This window comes from Lynx canadensis, chromosome C1, assembly GCF_007474595.2.
Source record: "Lynx canadensis isolate LIC74 chromosome C1, mLynCan4.pri.v2, whole genome shotgun sequence".
In the NCBI taxonomy this organism is placed as follows: Eukaryota; Metazoa; Chordata; class Mammalia; order Carnivora; family Felidae; genus Lynx; species Lynx canadensis.
The window spans coordinates 53,115,539-53,138,703 of NC_044310.1; the positions used below are offsets into that span (position 1 = coordinate 53,115,539).

Here is a 23,165-nt window from a genome sequence, read left to right on the forward strand (position 1 = left end):
TGAGAGCTGAAGAGGGAGGAAGAAGCAGTACGTTGGGCCTAGGGAGTGACGGGAACTGAGTTAGGAAGGTAAAAAAACACTGGTTTTGTGTAAAAAAACAGGACAAGTAATCCAGAGAGAAGGTTGTGCCTGAACCTTTCTGGGCTCCCAGCAGTGCCTGACTCCAAGGAGGTGCTATCTAAATGTACAGATTATGAGCAGACCATCCCCAAATACCACTAATTCAAACAGCAAACTGAACACTTCACAAAATCTGCTGGGCAAGGGTGAGCACAGGAGGCTGATGGAATTTATAACCCACAGAAGGAGACTTCCCACCATGGAGCCACTTTGAGCTATGTCACTGTGGGGAAAGAGAGCACCTTCCAGATTCAGACTGGCAGTGAGAGGGTTCTGGAACCCTGGAAGAACTCCACCCATGAGCACTAAGTACTAGGTCCCTACATTAGGCCAAGTAACTCAAACATGGTCTCTCAAGTCCTCACTTCCTTGCAGGGCACGTTTGTTTTCCTTTTTTTTGTTTTTTGTTTTGTTTTTAATTTTTTTTAATGTTCACTTATTTTTGAGAGAGTGAGAGACAGAGCATGAGCAGAGGAGGGGCAGAGAGAGAGGGAGACACAGAATCCGAAGCAGGCTCCAGGCTCCGAGCTGTCAGCACAGAGCCCGACACAGGGCTCAAACTCGCAAACCATCAGATCATGACCTGAGCTGAAGTTGGACACTTAACCGACTGAGCCACCCAGGCGCCCCTAAGCATCCAACTTTGGCTCAGGTCACGATCCCAAAGTCTGTGGGTTTGAGCCTGGCATTGGGCTCTGTGCTGACAGCTCAGAGCCTGGAGCCTGCTTCGGAATCTATGTCTCCCTCTCTCTCTCTCTCTGCCCCTACCCCGCTTGCACTGTCTCTCTCAAAGACGAAAAAAATTCTTAAAAAATTTTGTAATAGGGGCGCCTGGGTGGCTCAGTCGCTTAAACATCCGACTTTGGCTCAGGTCACGATCTCGCGGTCCGTGAGTTCAAGCCCCGCGTCAGGCTCTGTGCTGACTGCTCAGAGCCTGGAGCCTGTTTCAGATTCTGTGTCTCCCTCTCTCTCTGACTCTCCCCCATTCATGCTCTGTCTCTCTCTGTCTCAAAAATAAATAAACGTTAAAAAAATTTTTTTTTAATTTTGTAATAAAAAAAATCTAAGTTAGATTTTTAAATCTACTTACTATAAAATCTGTACAATAGTGGTTAAGAGTTGAGAACTGGTGTCCTCCTATGTTCAAATTGTCTTTGCTCCTACCGTGTGCCTTGGACAAGTGTGCCTTCCACTCCTCTGAACACTGATCTTCTCATCAGCAACATGGATGGTAATAACACCAACCTCAGAGGAGGTTCTGGGAGCCAGAAACTAGGTTCAGACACAGGTTCCCCTTGTGATCACATTCTGGGTACCCTTTCTCCAGAGTCTATTCTCCCCCATTCTGTTACCCTGACTCCATGCAATCACCTGGATAAAATCAGATTCAAACAGGCCAACTCAGGACTGCCCTGGTGGAGAAAAGACATCAAAAAGGGCCACTTGAAAAGTGTCCCCAGGGAAGAGTCAGGGCAATAGAGCTGCTTTGGGACTGAGAGAGGAGAAGGAAAAGAGGAACCATTTACGGGATGATGATCTGCATGGCTGCTACGGGGAATGTGGCACTGAAGTCAACCATGTGAGTGGGGAAAGCCGCTAAACCCCCACAAGCCTGGTTTCTCACTGGAAAAATGGGAGACACAGTTGTGCCCCTTGTGAGGTTGCTGTGAGGGATAAATGAGAATGCACACGGGGGGGGGGGGCTCACTTCAGCGCCTGGCATCTAGGGAGCACTCTAAAACTGGTAGCTATTGTGGTTAAGACCAACATTACATCCTGGTCAGCGTCACCATCCTTGTACCAGCTGGTTGGCAACGGCCTGCAGAAGCTTTCAGCGTCAGAGCGAAAGGCTGCAGAAATCAAACACCCAGCGTGACTCCACAGATGAGGATGTGGGTCAGTGATGACTAGGCCAGTGAGTCCTGCTGGGTCCCTATCCCCTTCTTGACATGGCCGCCCTCAGGCCTAGAGAGGGGTGGTGGGGCTGGACCAGACACAGAGATGTGGATTTGCTTTGCTGTCACATCCACTCTGAGGGCTGCCTGCTTTTCACTGATTCCATGAGGAGCTTCTCAGCTGCATTTTCAAGTAAGAAACCCAGGTCAGAGTCTGGCTATCAGAGCCTTAGAGTTACGAGGGCAGAGGCATTCAGGAACCCAAAACGACCTTCTTTAATAGTCATGATTTCCTCACTTCTCTAATTTGCAGGTGGTAGAGGGAAGACAGAGGGCTTCTGAGGGCACACAGAAGCCAGCCTCATCCTCAGAGCTTGTTCTTCCTTTCTCCCTAAGCCCCCCCGTCAGTCCCTCCTCTCCCCCAGGTCAGGAGAACTGGCCCCTGCCCCACAGCCATGGGTTAATGGCTGCCCCTGTGCATTTGCAGAGTGTGATGTAGGGAAAAGACCATCTGAGGTGGGTCAGAGGACTTGAGTTCAATTCCCCACTCCTGCTCGAACTACCTGGGCAAGCACAATGGCGATTACAACATACTCCGGGTTGTTTGGAAGATTAAATGACAGGGCCTGGCACATGACAATACCCATCACCATCACCATCGTCATCATAACTTGCTGCTACTTTTATCATAACTAGTACTGACACCACTAGCAAGGCACTGAGCTTCTCTGGGCTTCAATTTCCGCATCTCTGTAACAGCTACAAAGAGCTATTGTACAGATGGAATAAATGCAAATATGCACGTAAAGCATTTGAAATTAGTTAAGTACCCAGCAGTATGGTAGCTACTGCCGTAATTATCAGACATCAGCGAACGTGGATTCTGTGCCAGGTGCTGTGTACCCACCCTACGAGTCACAGCGTGGTAAGATAGACCCAGAGCCTGTCTGAATAGTTCATATTCAAGTGGGAGGGACATTCAGTGTGGAGTTCCAGGGGCCCCAAGGGAAGCCATGAGAGAGGGATTCAATGCATTCCTGTGCTTTTCCTGCCATGGCTACTGGCTCCCTGGTCTGGACTGGGAGGAGCAGGAATCTACACCAGAGACCTACCCAGCTCATTCCAGGGAAGAAATCCTGTCCCAGCCTCCCATCTGCCACTTCTCACTATGTGTGGCTGCTGCCCTCCATCCCCCTAACCTTACCCGGAGACCACCAATCTGCCTGTACTACCTGGAAGAGAGATTATGTAAGTAAATAGGGTAGTTGGGCTTTAAGATTTTACCTCCCTCTGAGGCCAAGGTCTCAGGGCCAAGTGGCAGATGTGTTTTTACCCTCGCGGAACATCTTCAAGCATGAAAACAAAGGCTGCAGTTACCCCCGAAGCTGGCAGGAAACCCTATCTGATCAACAAGAACACAAGACCTTCCTCTTTCCCTGAGTGCAGTGGCAGCCCCGCGGCTGGGAGACCAAACAGTGATTCAAACATCAAGAACCCAGGACCCTTTCTGTCCCGGTGTTGCATCCTCTGCCCACCCCTGACATAAAGGCTCACGGGCAAATTCCCTTAAAAGAACAAGATGTGTCAGATACAGAGACTCCTCAGAGTATCTTCGACCGCACTTACTGGGGCCTGCCCGTCCCAAATGTGCTGCCTGCCCTTTGAGGCCTGACCCCTTCTGAGGGAAGGATGTGACACATGTAGGGCAGCACCTCACACTATGGGAATGTCAAAAAAACTATCTGGAGTAGCCTGGCACTCAAACCCCTCTTTGACCTGACCTTCAGTGAGACTCACTTCATTTCTACAGGACTCAATTTTCTCACCTCTAAAATGGGGCACTTGACTAGGTGATGCCTAACTGTCCTTCCAGTTCTCACATTCTAAGAGGTGATGAATTCACCTGCAGGATATCAGTGACACTAACCATGGGGCTTCAAAAAGAATAGCTGAGTCCGTCATCCCCCCATCCACTTTATTCCCTGACTCTCCTATGGTTCCCCGCTCAGCTCCCTGGCATGGCATCCAAGGCCTCCTAGGACCCAAATCTGCCCTCTCCCAGTCTCATCAGCCCCTTCTTTTTATTTTATTCTATTCTACCCTACTCTATTTTATTTTAGAGAAAGAGAGCACAGGTTGGGGAGAGAGAGAGAATCTTAAGCAGGCTCCATGCTCAGCATCGAGCCCAACGCAGGGCTCGATCCCATGACCCCGGGATCATGACCTGAGCCCAAATCAAGAGCTGAATGTTCAACCAGTTGAGCTGCCCAGGCATACCATCCTACCTCTTCTTTCTAACTTCACTGAATGCATTAGCCCTTCAGCCCCTGTTCTTCTGCAGCTCCTGCTTTGGCCTACCACACTGCCCCTACACATGCTTTGTTGGAAAAGCCCTTATCTAGTGGCCAGGCTAACTGTCCAACACGAGGCTCAAGATCCACCTCTGTGCAGCTTTCCAGTCCACGACTCAGGGATTCTGACCATGCGCTTCTTTGCGAGGCTGAGGTCTGATATGTAGGTGTTGATGAAAACAGCCATCACGTAGTGCGGTGGCCTTGTTTACCTGAAACATTTTCTATGTTAGACTGGAAACCCTTGGAGAGAGGGGCTTGAGTGTCAGGCATTTGATTCTCTGCATTTACCACAGTTCTTGACCCACAGAGGATATACTAGGAACATTTCTCAGAAAATAAACCACTCACAGGGGAACATTTTACCTTAAAGAGGAAAGTGGCAAGCTTCTGTTTACTAATCCTAAACGTGCTCTTTCCGAAGCCTGAGATGCTAAGAAAAGGTGTATGTTTTTATCTATAGACAATGCTGACACCTGAGGCCCAGGATTGAAGTTCAGGACAGACTTGTAACAAAACTAAATGAAGGACACCTAGAAACTGTGGGGAGGGGCCACTTTCTTCAAACCAACCAGCAGCTTCTGCTTGATCCGTGTCTTAGAGCATCAGCAAGGGGCAAAGGGGATCAGCGAAGGGACAGGGCCCAGCTCTGGCCAGGGGAGACCGACCTCGGGGCTTGGGCTGGCAGCAGCGTTTCAGCACGAAGCTGATGTTGTCCGTCCGCAGGATCTGTTTCTTGAGGTGGTTCATGAGGTCCCCCAGGCTGGGGAAGCTGCGGTCCGAGCCATGCAGGCTGTAACGGCCCTTCTGCACCTCGATCTGAAAGTTCTTGAACTGTTTCAGGCTACCCACCACCTGCCATTCAAGAAAAGGCTCAGGCAAATGTATCAACAACAGGAGAAGCTGAATAAGGATATATGGAACTATGTACTATCTCTGTAACATTTCTGTAGATCTATAATTATTCAAAAATAAATATTTATTACAAACAAGTAAACAATAAATAAGTCCAGAAGAAGACAATGATCAAAGAGAGTTAACACTAGAGAGAAAGCCTAACAGAGCAGGACTTCTACAATAGCATCACCCCGTTTTAAACCTGTAAGATGGAGTTCAATGAAAAACCAACCTCACAGGAACGTTGCTGTGACTGCATGACAAAGTAAAAAACTTAGAAGGTGCTTCGTAAAGGTTTGCAAATATTATTATGCATGAAATAATCATTACTATAACTACATTTATCCAGGAAGTCTCTCAAACTGAGCCCTTCCAGGCCATGCATCTATTTGAGGAGAACCCCTCTGGGAGGTGGTGGTCAATGGTCTGGTCCGTTTCCAGATCCTGTAGTACCACAGAGAGGAAGTATAAGCAGCTTTCCTTCACGGGCACTTTTTGTACAAAGATAAATATTTTAGTCATTAAGGATGAAGGTCGGAAAGATCTACTTATGGTATATACTAGGATAAGATGTTTAAGATCGCAAAGCCTTGGGTTTTATTCATCTGTACAATGGGGATAATGCCAGGGTCAATCTCACAGGGTCAGTATAAGGTTTAAATGAGGACATGTAAAGTGGTCAGCACAGAGTCTGGTGAGCTAAAATGAACTGCGCCAGTAATCGTATCTATGATCCTGTTTTCCCCAGGTAATCTGACACCAGGCGGACCACACTCCTGAGTCATCGACATTCCTGGTCCAGCACAAGCCGATTCCACCTCAGAAGGCAGTTAGGCTGTCTCGTGCGCCCATCCATATTAACAACATTATACTCCCTTCACAGACTGATGAATGTAGAAGACAGGCATGCTGCCCAAACAACAAAGCTGACAAGTTCTGACCCACTGTGGCCATATCAGCCACGAGGCCTTGCTGTATAGGAAGGCTCCCAGGTAGGCAGTGGTACCCAGACACTTGACAGCCCTGGGTTCCTTCTGCCATTTCCTCTTCCCCCTCTGAACAGAGTCTAGTCCCCAGGGCTTCCCCAGTACTTTTCCTTCCAGTGTCTGAGGGCTATGGTGCACTAATGTGCTCACTTCCACCTTGCAGCCCCACCCCCTGCCATCCCAGTTCTCCCAGTTCGTGCTAACCCAGTCAACACTAGTGTATCTGTCTGGACTAATTCTGTAAAACTCATGGTCTTTTAAAATATTCCATTTCCTCTATTTAAGATTGCATGAATGACAAAGGGAGTATTATAGTCTAGTGGGATATGGTCAACAATTCTGGTTTCTATCTTTGCTTTCTGGGTATCTCTCACATCGTTGCTAGCTTCCAGCTACTGCAGAGTCACTAAGTAGAGTCATCTCCACTTGTCAAACCACGGCACGGCAAGTCGTCCGTTAAAATGTCTGAAGCTACCATCCAGGGAAAGCTGTGTTAGGCCAGGCTGCCAAGCTGGCCTTCCTGGCACTGGTTGGTACCTGTGAGTGCCACAGACAGACGTGGCTCTGTGTCTGAGATTCTGTCACCGAACAAATGCACTAAATGACAAATGTTTGGTCTGAACTGGTTTTCTGGCCACGTTCTACCTTCCAGAGCCGCCGTGGATCCCTGACATGGGTCTCTTGAGGGAAGAAAGAAAGGGCCACAAGGAGGAAAGTTTCGGGGTTTGGCTGCTCAGGAAGTCTCCTTTTGAAGACTGGGGTTGTTCCAGTCAGAACTGCCAGGGATTTTCTCAGAAAATTATAATGCTCAACATCCTGCTCTGCATTTCTCTGAGTGTCTATCTCCCCGGGCTTTTTTACCCCTACCCCAGCCCTCCCCCCAGGTGGTCCTCTCTGCAGCAGCTCCTAGGCTGGCTGCACTGAACACATGCGGCCAATATGACTCGGCCTGACTGACCTCAGATTTTTCAAAGCAGGTGACAGTCATGAGGATATTGTCAAAGTCGGTACAGCTCCACCTCAGCACATACATTCCCTCCTCACTTCCTTCTTGCCGCAACTTATTGATGGCATATTCTGTGCTAGAGGGAGAGAAAGGGAAAGGGAGAAAGAGCTCATACCGATGACAGCACTCTAAATCCCTTGGAGTAGCCACTTTCCCAAACTGGCTCAAGTCCTATGCGCCCATCCCATTACCCAACCTGGGGCCTGAAGTCCTGTCTGAGAGGACACATGAGGCAAGCTGAGATGCCAAGGAGCCTCAACATGTATCAAGTCTCCAAGGTCTAGAAAGAGGACTCGTCTGCCATCTAAGGCACTGAGCCCAGCTTGACCCTGACTTCCCTACACATGTGGTCTCCAGCTTGACAGAAGCTATTCCCCCCACAAAGGTGATGCAGGAAGGCCTGACCAGTAGACAGCAGGGAGGGATGGAAAAGAGGGCACCAAAAAAGTCCTAAACAACATGCTCAACTGGCCCCAACCTAATCAACTGATGACACCACACATCCCATCACTAAAATATGGTTCCGTTCACACCAAAGGGAACTGAAAAGTTTCCAGAACCAACCAGATGGGACCGTGACAACCATTCTGTATGTTGTGGACAATCAGTGGGGGAGCCACATCAGTGCAGAGGTAATGATGGGCATCTGCTGTGAGCCGGAAGTAGCCGTCTACCAGGGACACAAAGGACAAGGCCTCCTCGTGGGACGAAAGCTTCAGTTCCTGATGAGAGAGAAGACATGCCCGTGGTTACATCATGTGCCTACTACCTCAAGCAGCTGACTTTATGGGGAGGTACAGAGTGAAAAGATATTTAAAACACAATGGATGAGGCATGACCTCAAAAGGAAGCACTTTTTGCCGATAATAACTGTACCCCTTGCATTTATACAGGATTTTGACTCTCCATACTTTCTCATCTAGTGTCTTCAAACTACCAGATGAGGTATGGTGTGTTTGCATGGGAGGAAGGGCAAAACGGGCAGCTATGGCAGGCAGAAGACCTATGGAGAGGCTGCCACAGGGGTCTAGATGGAGGAACAAGCCTGCCTCAGGTATAAAAGTACAGAGAGCTTAAAAAACAAAAACAAAAAAAACAAACAAACAAAAAAAAGAAGTGGAGGGAGGAGCAGCAGAGCATGTGGAAGTGGTACTCTGGTCTTGGCACTAAGCAATGACTGACTCAGCACCCATTTTACAGAAAAGGAAACATAGGCACAGATGCTTCATCTCATATGGAGTTGGTCTAGAAGGTGAAACTCCGAAGTCTTAATCCAGGAATGGTCCCAGACAATGATGAGGTTGCTAGACTAAGTCCAGAGACCTCTGAGGGTTTGGAGGCGGCAGAGAGTCTTACTCAAAGTGGGAGAACAAAGGCAAAAATGGAGATGAGAGAGGGGATATCCACAGAAAGAAGGTTTTCAAAAAAAAAAAAAATGCCTGGAGATAAAGACAGGTGAATTTTTTTTCTGTCTTGGTCATATAGCCCTGAACAAAAACTGACTATCTGAGAGAAGCCATGGGCTCAACCAGGAACATCTCCTGACGGAGGGGGGAATGGAAAGCCATTTAGAGCTTTGACTCACAAGAATATTAAAAAGCACCTGAGTCTTCTGAGGGCAGAATGGCATGTGAGTATAAGACTCTGTCCATAGTACTGGAGAAAGGACAGGCTGGTGGCAAAGAAAAACAGACAAAGGAGACAAATCAGTGAAAGAGAAAGGGGTGGACAGAAGCAACTAGAAAGGATGGAGGCAAGTGGGGCTAATGACAGCTACCTTGCCAAAGGAAGGGTCAGCTCTAGACTTGTGAGCCAAGGAGGCTAAGGCCACCACAGAGATGGTTATTCAGTAAGGAGACTCTGTGCTAAGTGTGCTTCCTTTCACGTTACCTGGCATTGACCTGCAGATCCCCAAAGAGCAAATTCAGAGCAAATGGTCTGAATCGGGCAGCCCTTCCCCCAATCACCTAAAAGACCGAGACCACATAAGCACTTCCCTGAGAGAAGTCTGAGGAAATGGGAGACGTCAAGAAGAGGCAGAGAGAAGAGATAAATCAAGATATAGTTTGATAACATGCTAGCATCATGCTTTCCTGAAAGACCAGCAGCCAAAGTACTGCCTGGTCAAAGGGCTTGGAAATCCCATGGCTGGCAAGGGACAGGGGAAGGAGATAAAGAAGAGAAAGCATCACACAGTGTTAACCCACAGGTTCTGGAGTCCGTTTACGTGGGTTCACATCTTAGTATCTCCAACTTGCTATTATGGTTAAGCACATGCAATCGTCATTTTTACAGGTCAAAAACTGTCAAATATTGGCAATTTCAAATGGTTTAATCTTAGACCTCTGTGACCTTGGGCAAGGTACCTAAGCTTTTTGTGCCTCAGTTTCCTCCTCTGTAAAATAGGGACAATAATACACCTACCTATAAGGTCGGTGAAAATGGAAAGAATTCACATTCACAAAGCATTTACAACAGGAAGTGTCTGGCATGTAGTAAGAGCTAGTATTTGTAGAGGAAAATGCAGTAACGAGGAGATGAAGTATTTATTTCTCCCCGCCTTCCTCCTGCAGCTGCCACAGACTCGCCAGCCCCTGTGGTCCGAGCGGGCGCTGACTGCAGTGCCCGACGTGACTCTGTCAGCCAGGATAGGATGGGGCGGGCTCACAGACACGGTACCAGCTGGCGGTGGCTTCTCCCCTCTGCTACATGCATCTTCAGGGTCTGACCGAGGTGAAGAGCCCGACCACGGCTGTGCCAAGCTCTTCCTCCCTGCAGTCTCTGGGGAAAAGAACGCTTTGGAGCTGGAGCTGCACATTCTTACTCCGTGACCCTGCACGAGTTTCCACACCTCTCCACAGTCTAGACCTCCCCTCCCCCCCGCCCAGAAACAGAGCCAAAATTCCTACATCTAAGATCCTTGTAAGGACTAAATAAAATAGTATAGACACAGCACAGAATCCAGGCTTATAGCTATGATATGCTGAATAAATGGCACTCATTTTTATCTTCTTCCTCCCTACATTCTCCATCTTCCCACTAACATCTATCTGGACTCTACTGCTTCTCCCTTCACTTTATTTTTCACTAGTTTCCTGATGAAATTAACTTATGTTTATTGTTTAAAAGGGGGGGAGATGAGAATAAAAATATTTAAATTATTCATAATCCCACCATAAATAACAGCTGTTAATATATTTTAAAATATTTATTTAAGAGAGAGAGTGCAAGCATGAGTGGGGAGAGGGACAGAAAGAGAGAGAGAGAGAGAGAGAAACTCCACTCCACACTGTGCTTGGAGCCCCACTCGGGGCTCAATCTCATGAGCCCATAGGATCATGACCTGAGTTGACATCAAGAGTCAGGTGCTTAACCATCCAGGGACCCTAATAGCTGTTAATACTTTATTTTTCTAAGAGCATGTGTGTGTATATACATATATGCATTTCTTTTAAAAATGTTTTGAACAAAATTGGTACCATTCTGTAGATAGTTTAATATTCTCCTTTTTTCCATTTACAAAGCATTTTTCCATATTACTAAAAAAAATAACAATTTGTTTATATAGTATTTTACTACTCAGGTGAATTGTGATGAATTTTTCCTCTTCTCCTATTATTGTAGATTGGGGTAATTTTCAGTGATTTTACTCTGTAAATTCTGTTCGGGTACATTCTCATGCACAGACCACTGGCTTCATCTCTGTTTCTGGAAAACAGCACTAAGTTCCCAAATAGAGGTATATATAAATATTTTCAAGGCTTTTAGCACATGTTGCCAAACTGCTATCTAAAAGGTGTAACAAGAAGGCAAGTTACCCCAGCTATAAAACAGTGACCATCTGTTCTCAACCCTATCACCAGATTCGTTCCCAACACTGAGTGTTATGTCACCCTCTTGACAGAGTATTTGCCACATTTAAGGCAAAGCGTGGTATTTCCCTAGTGCTGACTACCTTCGCCCCACGAGTGCCCACCTCAACTGCCTGTGCTCTCCACGTGCTGTTGGCCATGACTTCCCCAACACAAACATGTTTATTTTGGCAGCGCTCCTACTTCCCCTGCCAAAAGCGGCCTGCTTGTCTAGATCATGTCCTCAAGTGATACCAAAAAAGAGGAAGTGAGATTGAACACCCCTTCCTCTGTCCGGAGTCACTTGGGTGTGCCTGACACCGTAACGGGGACTGCCACTGTGGGCACAGCCACCAGCCTGACAGGCTCCTGAAGTGCAAAGCGGGGTTTCCTGGAGACTTCTTCCCAGAAGGCTCCCCCAACTCAGCGGAGAGGCTGCACAGGGCCCTTGGGAGGAAATGCTAACATTCACCCATCTTGTTTTCCTTCAAATCCACTAACTTTTGTGAACTAAGTATTTATGCTAAAATGTCTTTGGGAGAGCAGCAAATCCTGAAAAGTAGATACACATTGGCAAGACCAAAGAAAGGCTCCAGAACGTACCAGTATAACTCAAAAACCAACATGGATAATGCCAATGTCAGCAAGAGGGATTTCTGGCTGAAGTAAGAAAGAAAATCATCAGATTTTCTCCTTGGGACAGGAGCTCTGCAAGCATGTGCTGCCTAACTGTCCTCAGCAAAGTCTGCCTCTTATCACTGGATCCAAACAGAATTGCCTCCAGAGCAAACTTACCATTTTTTTATTGTCCTGCTTATTGATGCTGACCACACACTCCTTTATTACAATGTGAGTGATTTCAGGGAAGTAAGAAAAATTGTTCCACTCTTCCCGGATTTTGTTTTTCTCCTCATCCTTCTTGTGTTTATTTTCCAGCTTTTTCCATTTCAGTTTGTTTTTTTCCTTTTCAACAGGTACAACCTGATAAGATGCATTAAAGTGCCAGAGTTAAGTTGCTTTCTCATTTCCTATTGGCAAAAAAGGTCAACGCTTCTGGAAAACTAAAACAGAGGCTACATTCAAGGAGAAGAAAGCCAGCCTGCCTGGATCTACACAGGAATTAGAACAGGTGGCACATGTGGGCTTAGGATGGCAGTTTAGTGTCCCATCAGGGAATCTTGGGATTTTATACCTGGCAGGGACCTTAATGAGCACTCTGACTAAACTCTTTAAATCATCTCTATTGTACCAGTCAAGTCAGAAAGGGAAATAACTGCCCACTAGACAGGCATCCACCCTCAGGTCCTCTCACTTCCGGACTGATGGATATTTCAACACAGGCAGAGAACATGTTCTTCCCAAATGTGGCTGCACAGAACATGAGCTTTCTCCTTTTAGAATCTAACACAGATTATTTTTAACATTCTAACAATATCCAAGATGAAACTTTCAAAAGAAGATATGAATCCCATGCTTGAATAATTTGCCAGTTATTAACTAGTTAGGTCAATTTGAGCCTCCAATTCCCCGTCCATAGAACAGATCTTATATTTCACCAGGTTCTTTGAGGATTAGTTCTCATTAACAGTGTATCTACTATATAAAAAGCACTTGGTTAAGTTTTAGGCATTGTTATTTTAGCATGAATAAACCAGGAGAAAATAAAAATAGCCTTGGCTTTAACATTATGATTGATAATTATAACGATGATGATGGCAGCTATAATAGTTTTCAAACATTTATTACATGCTGGGCTTTGTGCTGACTGACATTCAGTTCTCTCAACAACTCCATGAGGCAGATACATTAAGTACCTCCATTTTACAGATGAGTAATATGTAGCTGATATAGGGGAAGGAATGCCCAAAGCTACAGAACTACAAATAGTGGAGCTAGGACCTGAACCAGGACTATTTAGGTTTAAAACCCATGCTTTTAAACCACTCTGCCCCCTTGCCTCATCCAACAAACACTTAAAAAAGCAGCTTTAAATCGCAAAATCAATTACCCTATCTCACGGAGCCAGAAGTCTAAATTCAACTCTTGGCACTATCGTTTATTAGTTAGTTATGACCTTGGGCAAGTTTCTTAACTTCTCTGGGCCTCTTTGTGTTCATCTATAGAATAGAGACAACGATAGGACTCCCCTCAAGGCTTTCTTCTTCTTCTGTTTTTTTTTCGTTTTTTTTTTTTTTTTAAGGAATAAATGAGTAATACATGTAAAATGCTTAGAAAAGTACTTAGTACATGGTAAGTGCTCAATAAATATCTGCCATTATTATTAATATTATATATGCTATTGTTACATTTCTCTATTTCCCTACAGAACTCAATAAATATTTATTTAGGATAAATAAATATTCGTGAAGACAATAAAAGATGAATGATACATGGTCTCTAACCTGAAGACACTTGTCTGACAGGGGTGATGGACATGCAAATGGGTAATCCCAACAGGATAAACAGAATAGGTATGTGACACAGGATGGTCTCTTCCACCAGCCACCTACCACCACTTACATTTGGTTTCTGTCTCCACTGGATTCCAAGATTTCCAGTTACCATCACTTCATAGAGAATGTTTCCACTGTCATCTGGATGAAACCAATTCATCTCATTTTCTGACGAAATCAGTAACATGGAAGTCTCAAATATTTCAGCACCATAATGTTTTGTCAAAGTCTCCAAGGTCGCCAGGTATTTCACCTTCAGGTCATGAGTAGATACACTGCTGTCACAGATGGTCTTGTTGTTAAATTCCTTTAGAAAATCCTTGAAAACGTTATTTATCCGCATCCTGGTGAGAAGATTCCTCTGCCTGATGGACTTATTCAATGTTTCTGGGATATATCGCTTGTAGCTAAAACAAAGTAGGAAAATATGTCTGTATGTCATGCACAGGCCAGCATAGAATAGTACAGAAACCAACCTAGTCTAGAAATCTTCCTTCCATGTACTGCCCCATAGGAAAGGAGGACCTGCTCCCAGAGGGTCTTAGATGGAGTAAGCACTAGGCTGAAAATCATAAGGAGATGGAGGTGAACAGGGACTGAAAGAGAAAGAAAAGCACATGTTCACAGACTGTACTGAGATGGGAATTCCTACAAGTATCATCCAATTTTCTGGGTTGCAAAGGGAGGCAGCAAAATGGACTTATCTGTGTTTTTGCTTGCCAGCGTCACTGTTCCTGTGCACATTAAGTACTCACATGAACAGTTATTAAGATTCAGCATCAGTTAGAAGGTGGTGTGAGAGGAGGCAAGAGTGATTATAGAGGCTCTGTAGGCTCTACTTTTAGGTTTTATAATTTTTCTATAAAGATCACATATTGCTTTTACAAGAAATGGGAAAAACACATAAAATCCAATTAAATATAAAAGACCTCGTGTCTGCCATGTGGAAGTGTCCCAGAAGAATTAAATGGATTGGCAAGGAAACTGAACGATCAATTACTTATGCAGGTGCTAATAGGAAAGTATCTATGACTAACAAGAGTCTTGACAAACTGACAGACTGCTGGAAGGAGCCGGTTTTAAGAACAGTATGAACACCCATGAAAGAAAGAACAAACTGGAAACCAAACCAGTGGAGAGACCAGTCTGCCTAATACTCTCAGACCTGAGACAGCATCTGGCCCTGGGTAATCCCTGCTGCACGAATGGTTTCATGACAGTGGAAAATTGTCAAGTTTAGAATTTATCCCCAACAGATATTGTGACATTTCAGATTAATGCAATAGAGAGGAAGATCAGAGGAGAGCTGTCATTTTTTACCTTTGTCTCATGAAAAAGTAAAGAGGAGGTACCCGGAGCAAAAGTCATGGAAAAAAGAGAAAGCAGCAGTACAGCATCTATCTAACCAGCCCTGCATCACTGAGGGGCAGCCCGGCACCTGCTCCAGACTCTGCTCAAGGGCAAGATACAAGAAGGAAGCTTATGGGAAGGTGCATGCTGCCTATCTCAAATAAAAGAGCTATATTAACTTGTTCTTCAAAATGAATCTGTCTTCTTTTACGACATTCACAGCAACTCCTTGGTAAATACATACATACAAATATTATACAGATGGATAGAAATTATGCAGTTTGACGACACCTTCACAAAGACTTGATCGTGAATGCTATTTTAAATAAATGCCATTTTCTTGAGGTACTATCCTTCACATCAGATAAACAGCTCTCTAGTGAACTCCAGTTCAGGCTGTGGATGACAGTAGCTGCCTGTAGAACAACACTCAGGATTTCAGGACAGCTCCGGCACAAAAGGAAAAAACGCCGTGACAGATAGCAATGCCCACCACGGGAAGACAGGCAAAGGGCAGGCATGTGGGCCACCAAGTTGATTGGTATCGCTCATCCAGAACTTTCACCAGAGTGCAAATTTCTGAGGTCATGAGTCCATGTTCAAAATCAAGACACGACTGTAATTGTGCTACCTTTTATAAATGTTCTAAAAAAGATCTAGGCGCTGCAGAGAGCAGTGGTCAGCCAAAAACTGGCAGGGGTTAAACTGAGATGTCAGGGAACGTATAAAAATAACACTGTCCCCACGATCAACTCTTCAGCCAGCAGGAAGATTTACCTGATGTCCTTGGGCAGTTCTGGCAATTGCATCTTCTTCATCATGGCGTAGTGGGAGATGGCCAGAACAGCCATTCCCAGACACTCGTTCTCAATATCGTGTCCATCCTGCTCGGTCTTGGGGTCTCGAATGGGAGCCAGGCATTTGACCAAATCATATTGTCCCTTAGGAGCAGAGGTGAAAAGAAATGAACCACCAGATTTTCTGTGTCTCTAGTCTTAATAGAAAGGTTCCCCACACAGGGAGGTGCCACCCAGAAAAGTAGCGATGACACGAACGAGGTTTATAGATTCTCTGGCACCAAAGCTCCTTCTCAAAAGTTGGGCACGAGGGGGCTCAGGAAATGTTCTCCCCAGGAATAAATTTCATTTATTTAACAAATGTTTACCGAGCACCATGCGAGCTGCTGATGAATAGCACAAACACGTGGAGCCCTTTCGCAGGACTTATCCTATAAATGACCGTGGCCGGCAGCATGTTCTGGGCTTGGACAGCACCAGGGCAAGGGAGGGTGACACCTGGCTGGGGTTGGCTCATTAATTCCACAAACATATACTGAGATATCCTAGCGTAGGCACTGGCTGTATAACTGACAGCACATCACATCTCATTCTGATGGTGAGTTAGAGAAAGGGCAAGTGAATCATTGCCACACAGGAGTTTTTCGACACCTGCTGGTTAAGTTTCTAGTAGTGAAACATATCACCAAAATATACCCCCTCCCATTGGAGGTGCACAGCATTCCAAGACCCAGTGAGGGCTTCAAAAACAAAAAAGCTAAAGAGCAGTCCCTGTCTTCTACAGAGTACAAGTACACCACCTGTCTTGTACAGAGTAATGATGATGCCAGTGCTACCTCCCCTTTGTGAAACCCTAGCCCCAGTGCCAGACTGTGGGCTAGGTTCCCTTTATTTACTGTTTCATTCAATCCTCCCAACAACCCTATGACGTAGGTGCTGACATCATCCATCACCTCTACCTAACAGATGAGGAATTTAAGGCACCCAAAAGTTACATCACTGCACTCACCCATGTGGTAATTATTGATTACTGGGAACCAATTATGGGCCAGATGTTATTCTAGGGGCCAGGGGTATACATAGCAGTAAGCCAAACTGTGTTCCTGACCTCAGGGAGATTCCATGTTGAGAAGAAAGAATAAACAAACAGGAATATAGAACATCAATATAGTTATAGTTATGAGAATAGTTCTTTAATATAGATAGAACTTTAATATATAGTTATTTAATATAGTTCTTTAATATAGAACTATATAATATAATATAGTTATAAAGAACAAAGTCAAGGACAGAATGCCGTGGGAGCTGGGACCCAGGAAGTGGTGGGGGAAAGTCAAACCTAGATGTGACTCCAGGGCTATGGTTCATCAACACTGTGCTGCAGCCACTCAACTTTACTAATGTCAAGCACACTGAAATCTTTAGCCTTTCTCTCGGTGGAACAGAGGTAGTGTGAAATCTAGGGGTGCTGTTCCACATAAGTGAGACACTCACTTTCTCTGAAGGGACTTTAGTTTAGTGGTTTCTGGATGGAGGGTTCTCACTGCGGCTGTTTTTCTTTCCCAGATAGGATTTATTTCTCTCCGGTAAGAACAGGACACCGTCAACCTCCACAAACTACTAAGGACCAACAAGAATCATTTCTGCCGGCAACGTGTGAAGAAGCAGAACAAAATCTGAAACTATTTTGATTGGCTGTGATTTTCTGTAAATATCACTGTACAACCACCTCAAGTAACTCATTCCTGAACCTCTGAGAGGTCAGATTCTAATGCAATACTTACTCTTGAAGTATGGTACGCTATTCCTTTGAATATATAAAGCTGGGAGGTTGAATAAAAAACGATCGATCTGAAAATGGCCAGTTTTCTGGCCAGAAACTAAAGCTGTGCAATGGAATATAACTGGGACATAAAAATCACACGTGAAAGTATATCTTAAAGAAATAGAACACATCTATAAACACTTCTATAAACTCACTTCCTACCTGAAATCTCTCCATAGGCATCTCCAAATGAGAATGCCTCATTCCCAACCCTTCTCCAACCTGCTCCTCCCTGCCTTCTCTACTTAGGGAACGACTCCATTATTTATCAAACAAGGCCCAAAATGGAAACCTCAAAATCACCTTTGATACTTTGGATTCTCTCCCCTTGCACAGCCAACTGATCAGCAAATCCTATCAATTCTCCCTCCAGAATTAATTGTAGGTCCCCCATTTTTCTCCAAACTCTACTGCCACCACCACTAAGCCAAACCAGCATCTTGTCTCACGTGGACCAACGTGGCACATGATCTGCTCCTCGCTGGCCCCACCAGTAACACTCCTTCCCATCACCCTCCTCTCCTCCAGCCACACTGACTCTCTTCTCAGCTCCCACCTGCCTCACAGTCTTCCCACATTCTGTTCCCTCTCTATCAGATGCTTTCAACCAGGGAGATTTTGCCCCATAGGGGAGATCTGGCAATGTCTGGAGACAGTTTTGATTGTCACAATTGGTGGGATGGCATCTAATGAGCGGAGGCCAGGAATGTGGGTAAATGTCATACAACACACAGGGCAGTCCCTCAGAGCAAAAAACCATCCAGCCCACAATGTCAGCAGTGCTGTTGAGAAACTGCTCTAACGGAGAAGAAATATTTTCCCCTCTCCTTCCTTAGAACTGCAGACTCCTCCTTCTTCCAGATTCATAGAAGTGTCACCTCCTTAGAGACCTTCTCCCATCACACGATTTAAATCAGACTTTCCCAATCAAACCCCCTCCCTATATTCTCTTTCACAAAAGCTTTCTCCTTCATAGCACTTCTGACCATTCTTATGTGTTCCATATGTATCATTTTACTTGTTTTCTGTTTGCCCAGCTTGATTTTGTATCTGCTGCTTGCAGAGACCACATCTGTCTTGTTCACCATAGTATCTGCAGTGCCTCAGCAAACAGTACACAGGAGTAAATATTTGTTGAATGAATGAATGATTATGAAGCCATTAAAACAGCATAGATTTATATTTTTAACTGACATCTGAAAGATCATCAATAGAATGGACAAAAAGCAGTTTACAAAAATGATAGGGTATTTTCAAAAAACTACACGGTACACAATATACACCTGCATGGTAACATCAGGAAGCAGATCACCAAAAACGCTGGTTATCTCTGGGGAATGCAATTCAGGGACTCTAACTTCTCTTCTGGCTTTTATCTAGTGTCTAATCTTCCCACCCCACTACCGCTGTGACTCAGAGCGGACACCTCCTGCCTTCCCAAACGTTACTCTGACTGCTGAGATGTCCCCATTCACCCCACTGAACTACACCCTCCCTCACCTGCAGCTTCCCTCTGCTCTCTCCACGGGAGGCAGTGCAGATGAGAAGTGAAATGATAGGAGGTAAGGGAAAAAGAAAGGAACCAGGGAAGAAGCGATGCCTCGAAAATCCCCAAGTGGGACAACCAGCCCCTTGTGACGCCGAACTGCTGCCTCTCCCCTCCTCGTTCTGGGCAAGTCCTAGGGCAGCAAGGACAGCCATAAGACAGAGCAGAGCAGGAGAGGAGGCCATAAAACATCCTAGCCACCAATGAGTCCAGCCACACCAGGCAGTCTGAACCTGTGATGCCTCAGCCATCCCAGGCCCTCCAGCTTCTCCCGGGCCCAGACTTCTCACCTGAGCAAACAGATACTCCAGGGAGCTGGCGTCAAGGAGAGGGGTTGCATCTGGAACTTTTTTTTTCTCATAGCCATTTTTCTGCTTCTTCGGAGAATGTCGCCATACAGACTGCTCATTATCATTGGTCCCATGCCAGTTGGTGAAATAGAACCTAGAAGGCAGGAAGATAAGTGTCAATTTGGGGAAGGGGACATTCGAATGCATGGGAGAGGTGTCCTTGTTGTACCCAGAGTGCTCAATGCCGGAAGCTAAATTTCCCTGGAAAGCAAGCGTTTGCTTGCTTTTCCGCTGTATAGCACGTCACTGGTTAGAAGGTCCTTTTTCTTTTCGCTCTTACAAGCACTCTGTGAACAGCATCCTGCCAGAACCTGTCTGTGACTCAAGGAGATAAAGTGACTTTCCACTACGTCTTCCTAAATAGGAAAACATGCGGACTAGATGCAAGAGCTGGCCCAGCAACTCCCTTTACCTTTAATAATGCTATCCTGCCTTGAATCCAAGACCTATTTAATTGACATTTTAACATTTCTATTCAAGAAAATGTAGTTTCGTTGTCTAATCAAGATGCACAATTAATGTGGCAGTGCTTCCTATTTCCCAGACTGCTGTTATTTAATTGATGGCTTATCTTACAATGAATAGAGTTACAAATAGAAGAAATACATGAGCACTACTTACAAGCGGCAGCTTGCAGTGCTGTGAATAAAATTAATAAGCACTTTATGCCATTTAATCCTTACAGCAACTGCTCAAGGTAGGTTTCACTGTTCCTATTTTACAGCCAAGGAAAACAGAGGTTCCAAAAGGTGAGGTGAACTGACCCCAAGCCGCTTCTCTTAACTACTACAAGCCTCTGCCACCTGTAGGGGAAATGCAGTGAGTTCTTGAGTGTGTGAAAGTGACTGAGCCAAGCTGGCGCAGGCCATCTATAGGTTACAGATTCAACTGGTACCTGGGTCTTTCTCCCTTGACGTGCCCGTGTGCTGGCAAAACCACCGTGGCATAAAGAAGCAACAAATAAAATTTCCTCCCAAAGAAGTGCTGCCACTAAACTCAGACATCTGTCACTGAGCTGTATTTGCAACGCCTACACGTGGCAGGCCCTTTTACCAGGCTGGGATTCAAAGGGCCTGGTCTCCATACTCTTGTGAGTTCCTTGTCTATATGTCTACATGGCAACCAGTCAAATCCAACAATAACAATAAAGAAACATACAAGGGGCATGTCTCATAAGCGGGACTAGAATGTGACTTTCATGGAGCCCAGTTTTTCCTTCCTTCATAAAAAAATATTAAAAGTTGTATTTTGCAACCACGTTGATATAAAGATAAATATAATCCAGCTTGGATTTTTTTTCTGGTTTTAATGAAATTAAAACACTTTTCTGAGTCTTTAAAAATATTATGAGCCCTAGGCACTGTGCCCAATAGATAAGATGTCCCTGGACATAAGGGAGTCTTTGATGAGGTGCCAAACAAGGGAAAAACCATCCTCTACTGCCAGGGGAAGGGAGAAAGGGTTGGGAAGGGAAGTTGGGGCCAGAATAAATAAATGCCAGGCTTTAGAGCCTGGACCAGACACAGCAGGCAGAGGAGACGGCAAGGCAAGATCACGTCAGGCAGGATGCCCCGGAAGAAAGCCCCATGGAAGATGGACTGAAATGACAGAGACCAAATCAGATGCCTATGGAAATAGTCTGGACAATGCTATGAGCTCTGTGGAGGCAGATGCCTCAGTGGTCTTGCTCAGCACTGAATCTCCGGGCATATAACAGTTGCTTAACACATCATTGTCAGATGAATAAACAAGAAATGAATGAACAAATTCAGGGAGTAGCAATTAACATGGCGAGGGAAGGATGGATACAGAAGTTAGTATAAAAGTAAAATCAGTATTTTAGAACTTTCAGGGATTCTATACACCTCATCTTCCCTATGACTTATGAAAGTGACTGAGAATTTGACTGTGGGTTTTGGTAGCTCTCACTCACACACAGAAAGAACACATATCCAGGAGCCCACGTGCAGCATAAACCACAGCTGTGGGATTGTCCTCTCACTCTCCTATGTGAGAGGGGATCGGGTGCCCACAGCTATCTGCTGATGAAGAGGCTGGCACTTCTATCCCTAGACTGAAGAATCTACTTTTCAAGGACAGATGGAGCACAGGATGGGAGGACTCAGCCAGGATCAGCGATCCAAGATAGGCAGGAAGTAAGGGTGAACTGGCTCTACCCACTGAGCAAATACAGGAAAATCTGACATTGGGGCAGAAAAAAAATTGACGAGGACACAGCCAATTCCTCTGGCTACTGAGTCAAGTCCAAAATGGAGAGTTCTCATCATTCACACAATAACCAGATATCTATTAGAAGTTTTCGGGATCTGTCTAGAAGGAGACAGGTGAAAAGGCAACGAACAGGACAATGAAGACAGTAACTAAGGGCTTGCGAACACTTACCCTGTGCCAGGTACTCTTTATACAAACAAACAAAGCAGGGCTCTCCCGGAAGGGCAGGCCGACAGGTACATTCCTTTTGGTAGTGGAGGAAGGCAGAGAGAAGATGAGAATTATGTGCAACATGGAAGGGTACCTGGGAAAAGTAAAAGAGTCTCTAGGATGCAGGAGGTTGTTTGAAAGAGAAGCCATGAAGACAGATTTTCCCTGAACCGGTCCAAGGCATGGTCCTCTTCTGCCACATCCCACTGAGTATGAGAAAGAGTCCTTGGATCTGGCAAATCAAGGGCCCAACATACTCCCTTTGGGCAAAACACAATCTCCAGTCGGGTCTGAACAAAAACATTCTTCCAGGCTGTTATCTGAGCCCTGTGAGACCAGCTTCAGTTTGGAAATCTTTTGGCAAGATGTTCAGACAAGATAAGGCTGAGGAGATCAAACTACCTTGTGGCTCCATCACTTCCGTAAAGGTTGAAAGGAGCCTAAGACAAGGCTGGATCTCTAGAAATTGCCCATAGTCAAAGGCTGACAGCTTTCTATTTAATAAGATGACAAAACAAAAAACAAAAGCCTTTAAATCAGTGACTACCAAAATCAACACCTTCCTAATTTTACCCTAATAAGACAAAACTAGAAGGTACACTGAAGACAGACACTCTACGTTTTTAAAATTCAAGTATAATTAACATACAGTGTTCTGTTAGTTTCAGGTGTACAATGATTCAACAATTCTGTAACATTCCTGGAAGAAAATACAGGCAGTAACCTCTTTGACATCGGCCACAGAAACCTTTTTCTCCGTTAGCAAGGCAAACAAAAACAAATTTAACTATTGAGACTACACCAAAATAAAAGGCTTTTGCACAGGGAAGGAAAACCCTCAACAGAACAAAAAGACAACCTACCAAATGGGAGAAGATAATTGCAAATTATATATCCAATAAGGGATTAAGATCCAAAATAAAGAATTTACACAAATAACCAAAAAACAAATAACTCAATTAAAAACTGGGCAGAAGACATGAAAAGACATTTTTCCAAGAAGAAATACAGATGGCCGACAGACACATGGAAAGATGCTCTACGTTCCTTTTTAAAATTAATCACCAAGATGTTCATCAAACTGGGGCCACACACAAATTCCTAGGATTGGAACATGCTAATGGGAAAAAATAAAGAATAGCATAAATAAATATAGTATGATAGCTGTGTAGATTCCTTTTCAGAATGGCATGGAGGAATGACAGAGGAAGCAAGAGGGAGGGGGAGAGAGGTAGACAGACCTATCAAGGAGATACGACTTCCTTGCAAGTCTTTGAGAAAATTATACTACAGATG

The 23,165-nt window shown here is 45.0% G+C and overlaps 1 protein-coding gene across 2 annotated transcripts in view; it reads right to left on the bottom strand.

Moving 5' to 3' along the window:
• Nucleotides 1-23,165, bottom strand: part of JAK1 (Janus kinase 1) — a 127,812-nt gene that overhangs the window by 17,850 nt on the left and 86,797 nt on the right. For both annotated transcript variants that reach the window (XM_030325974.1, XM_030325975.1), the window contains exons 5-11: nt 19,368-19,521; nt 15,687-15,850; nt 13,627-13,966; nt 11,902-12,087; nt 7,820-7,977; nt 7,208-7,331; nt 5,035-5,221 (exon numbers count right to left, since the gene is read on the bottom strand). In XM_030325974.1, coding sequence (XP_030181834.1) covers nt 5,035-5,221; nt 7,208-7,331; nt 7,820-7,977; nt 11,902-12,087; nt 13,627-13,966; nt 15,687-15,850; nt 19,368-19,521 — 1,313 coding nt within the window. The remainder of the gene's footprint in view (nt 1-5,034; nt 5,222-7,207; nt 7,332-7,819; nt 7,978-11,901; nt 12,088-13,626; nt 13,967-15,686; nt 15,851-19,367; nt 19,522-23,165) is intronic.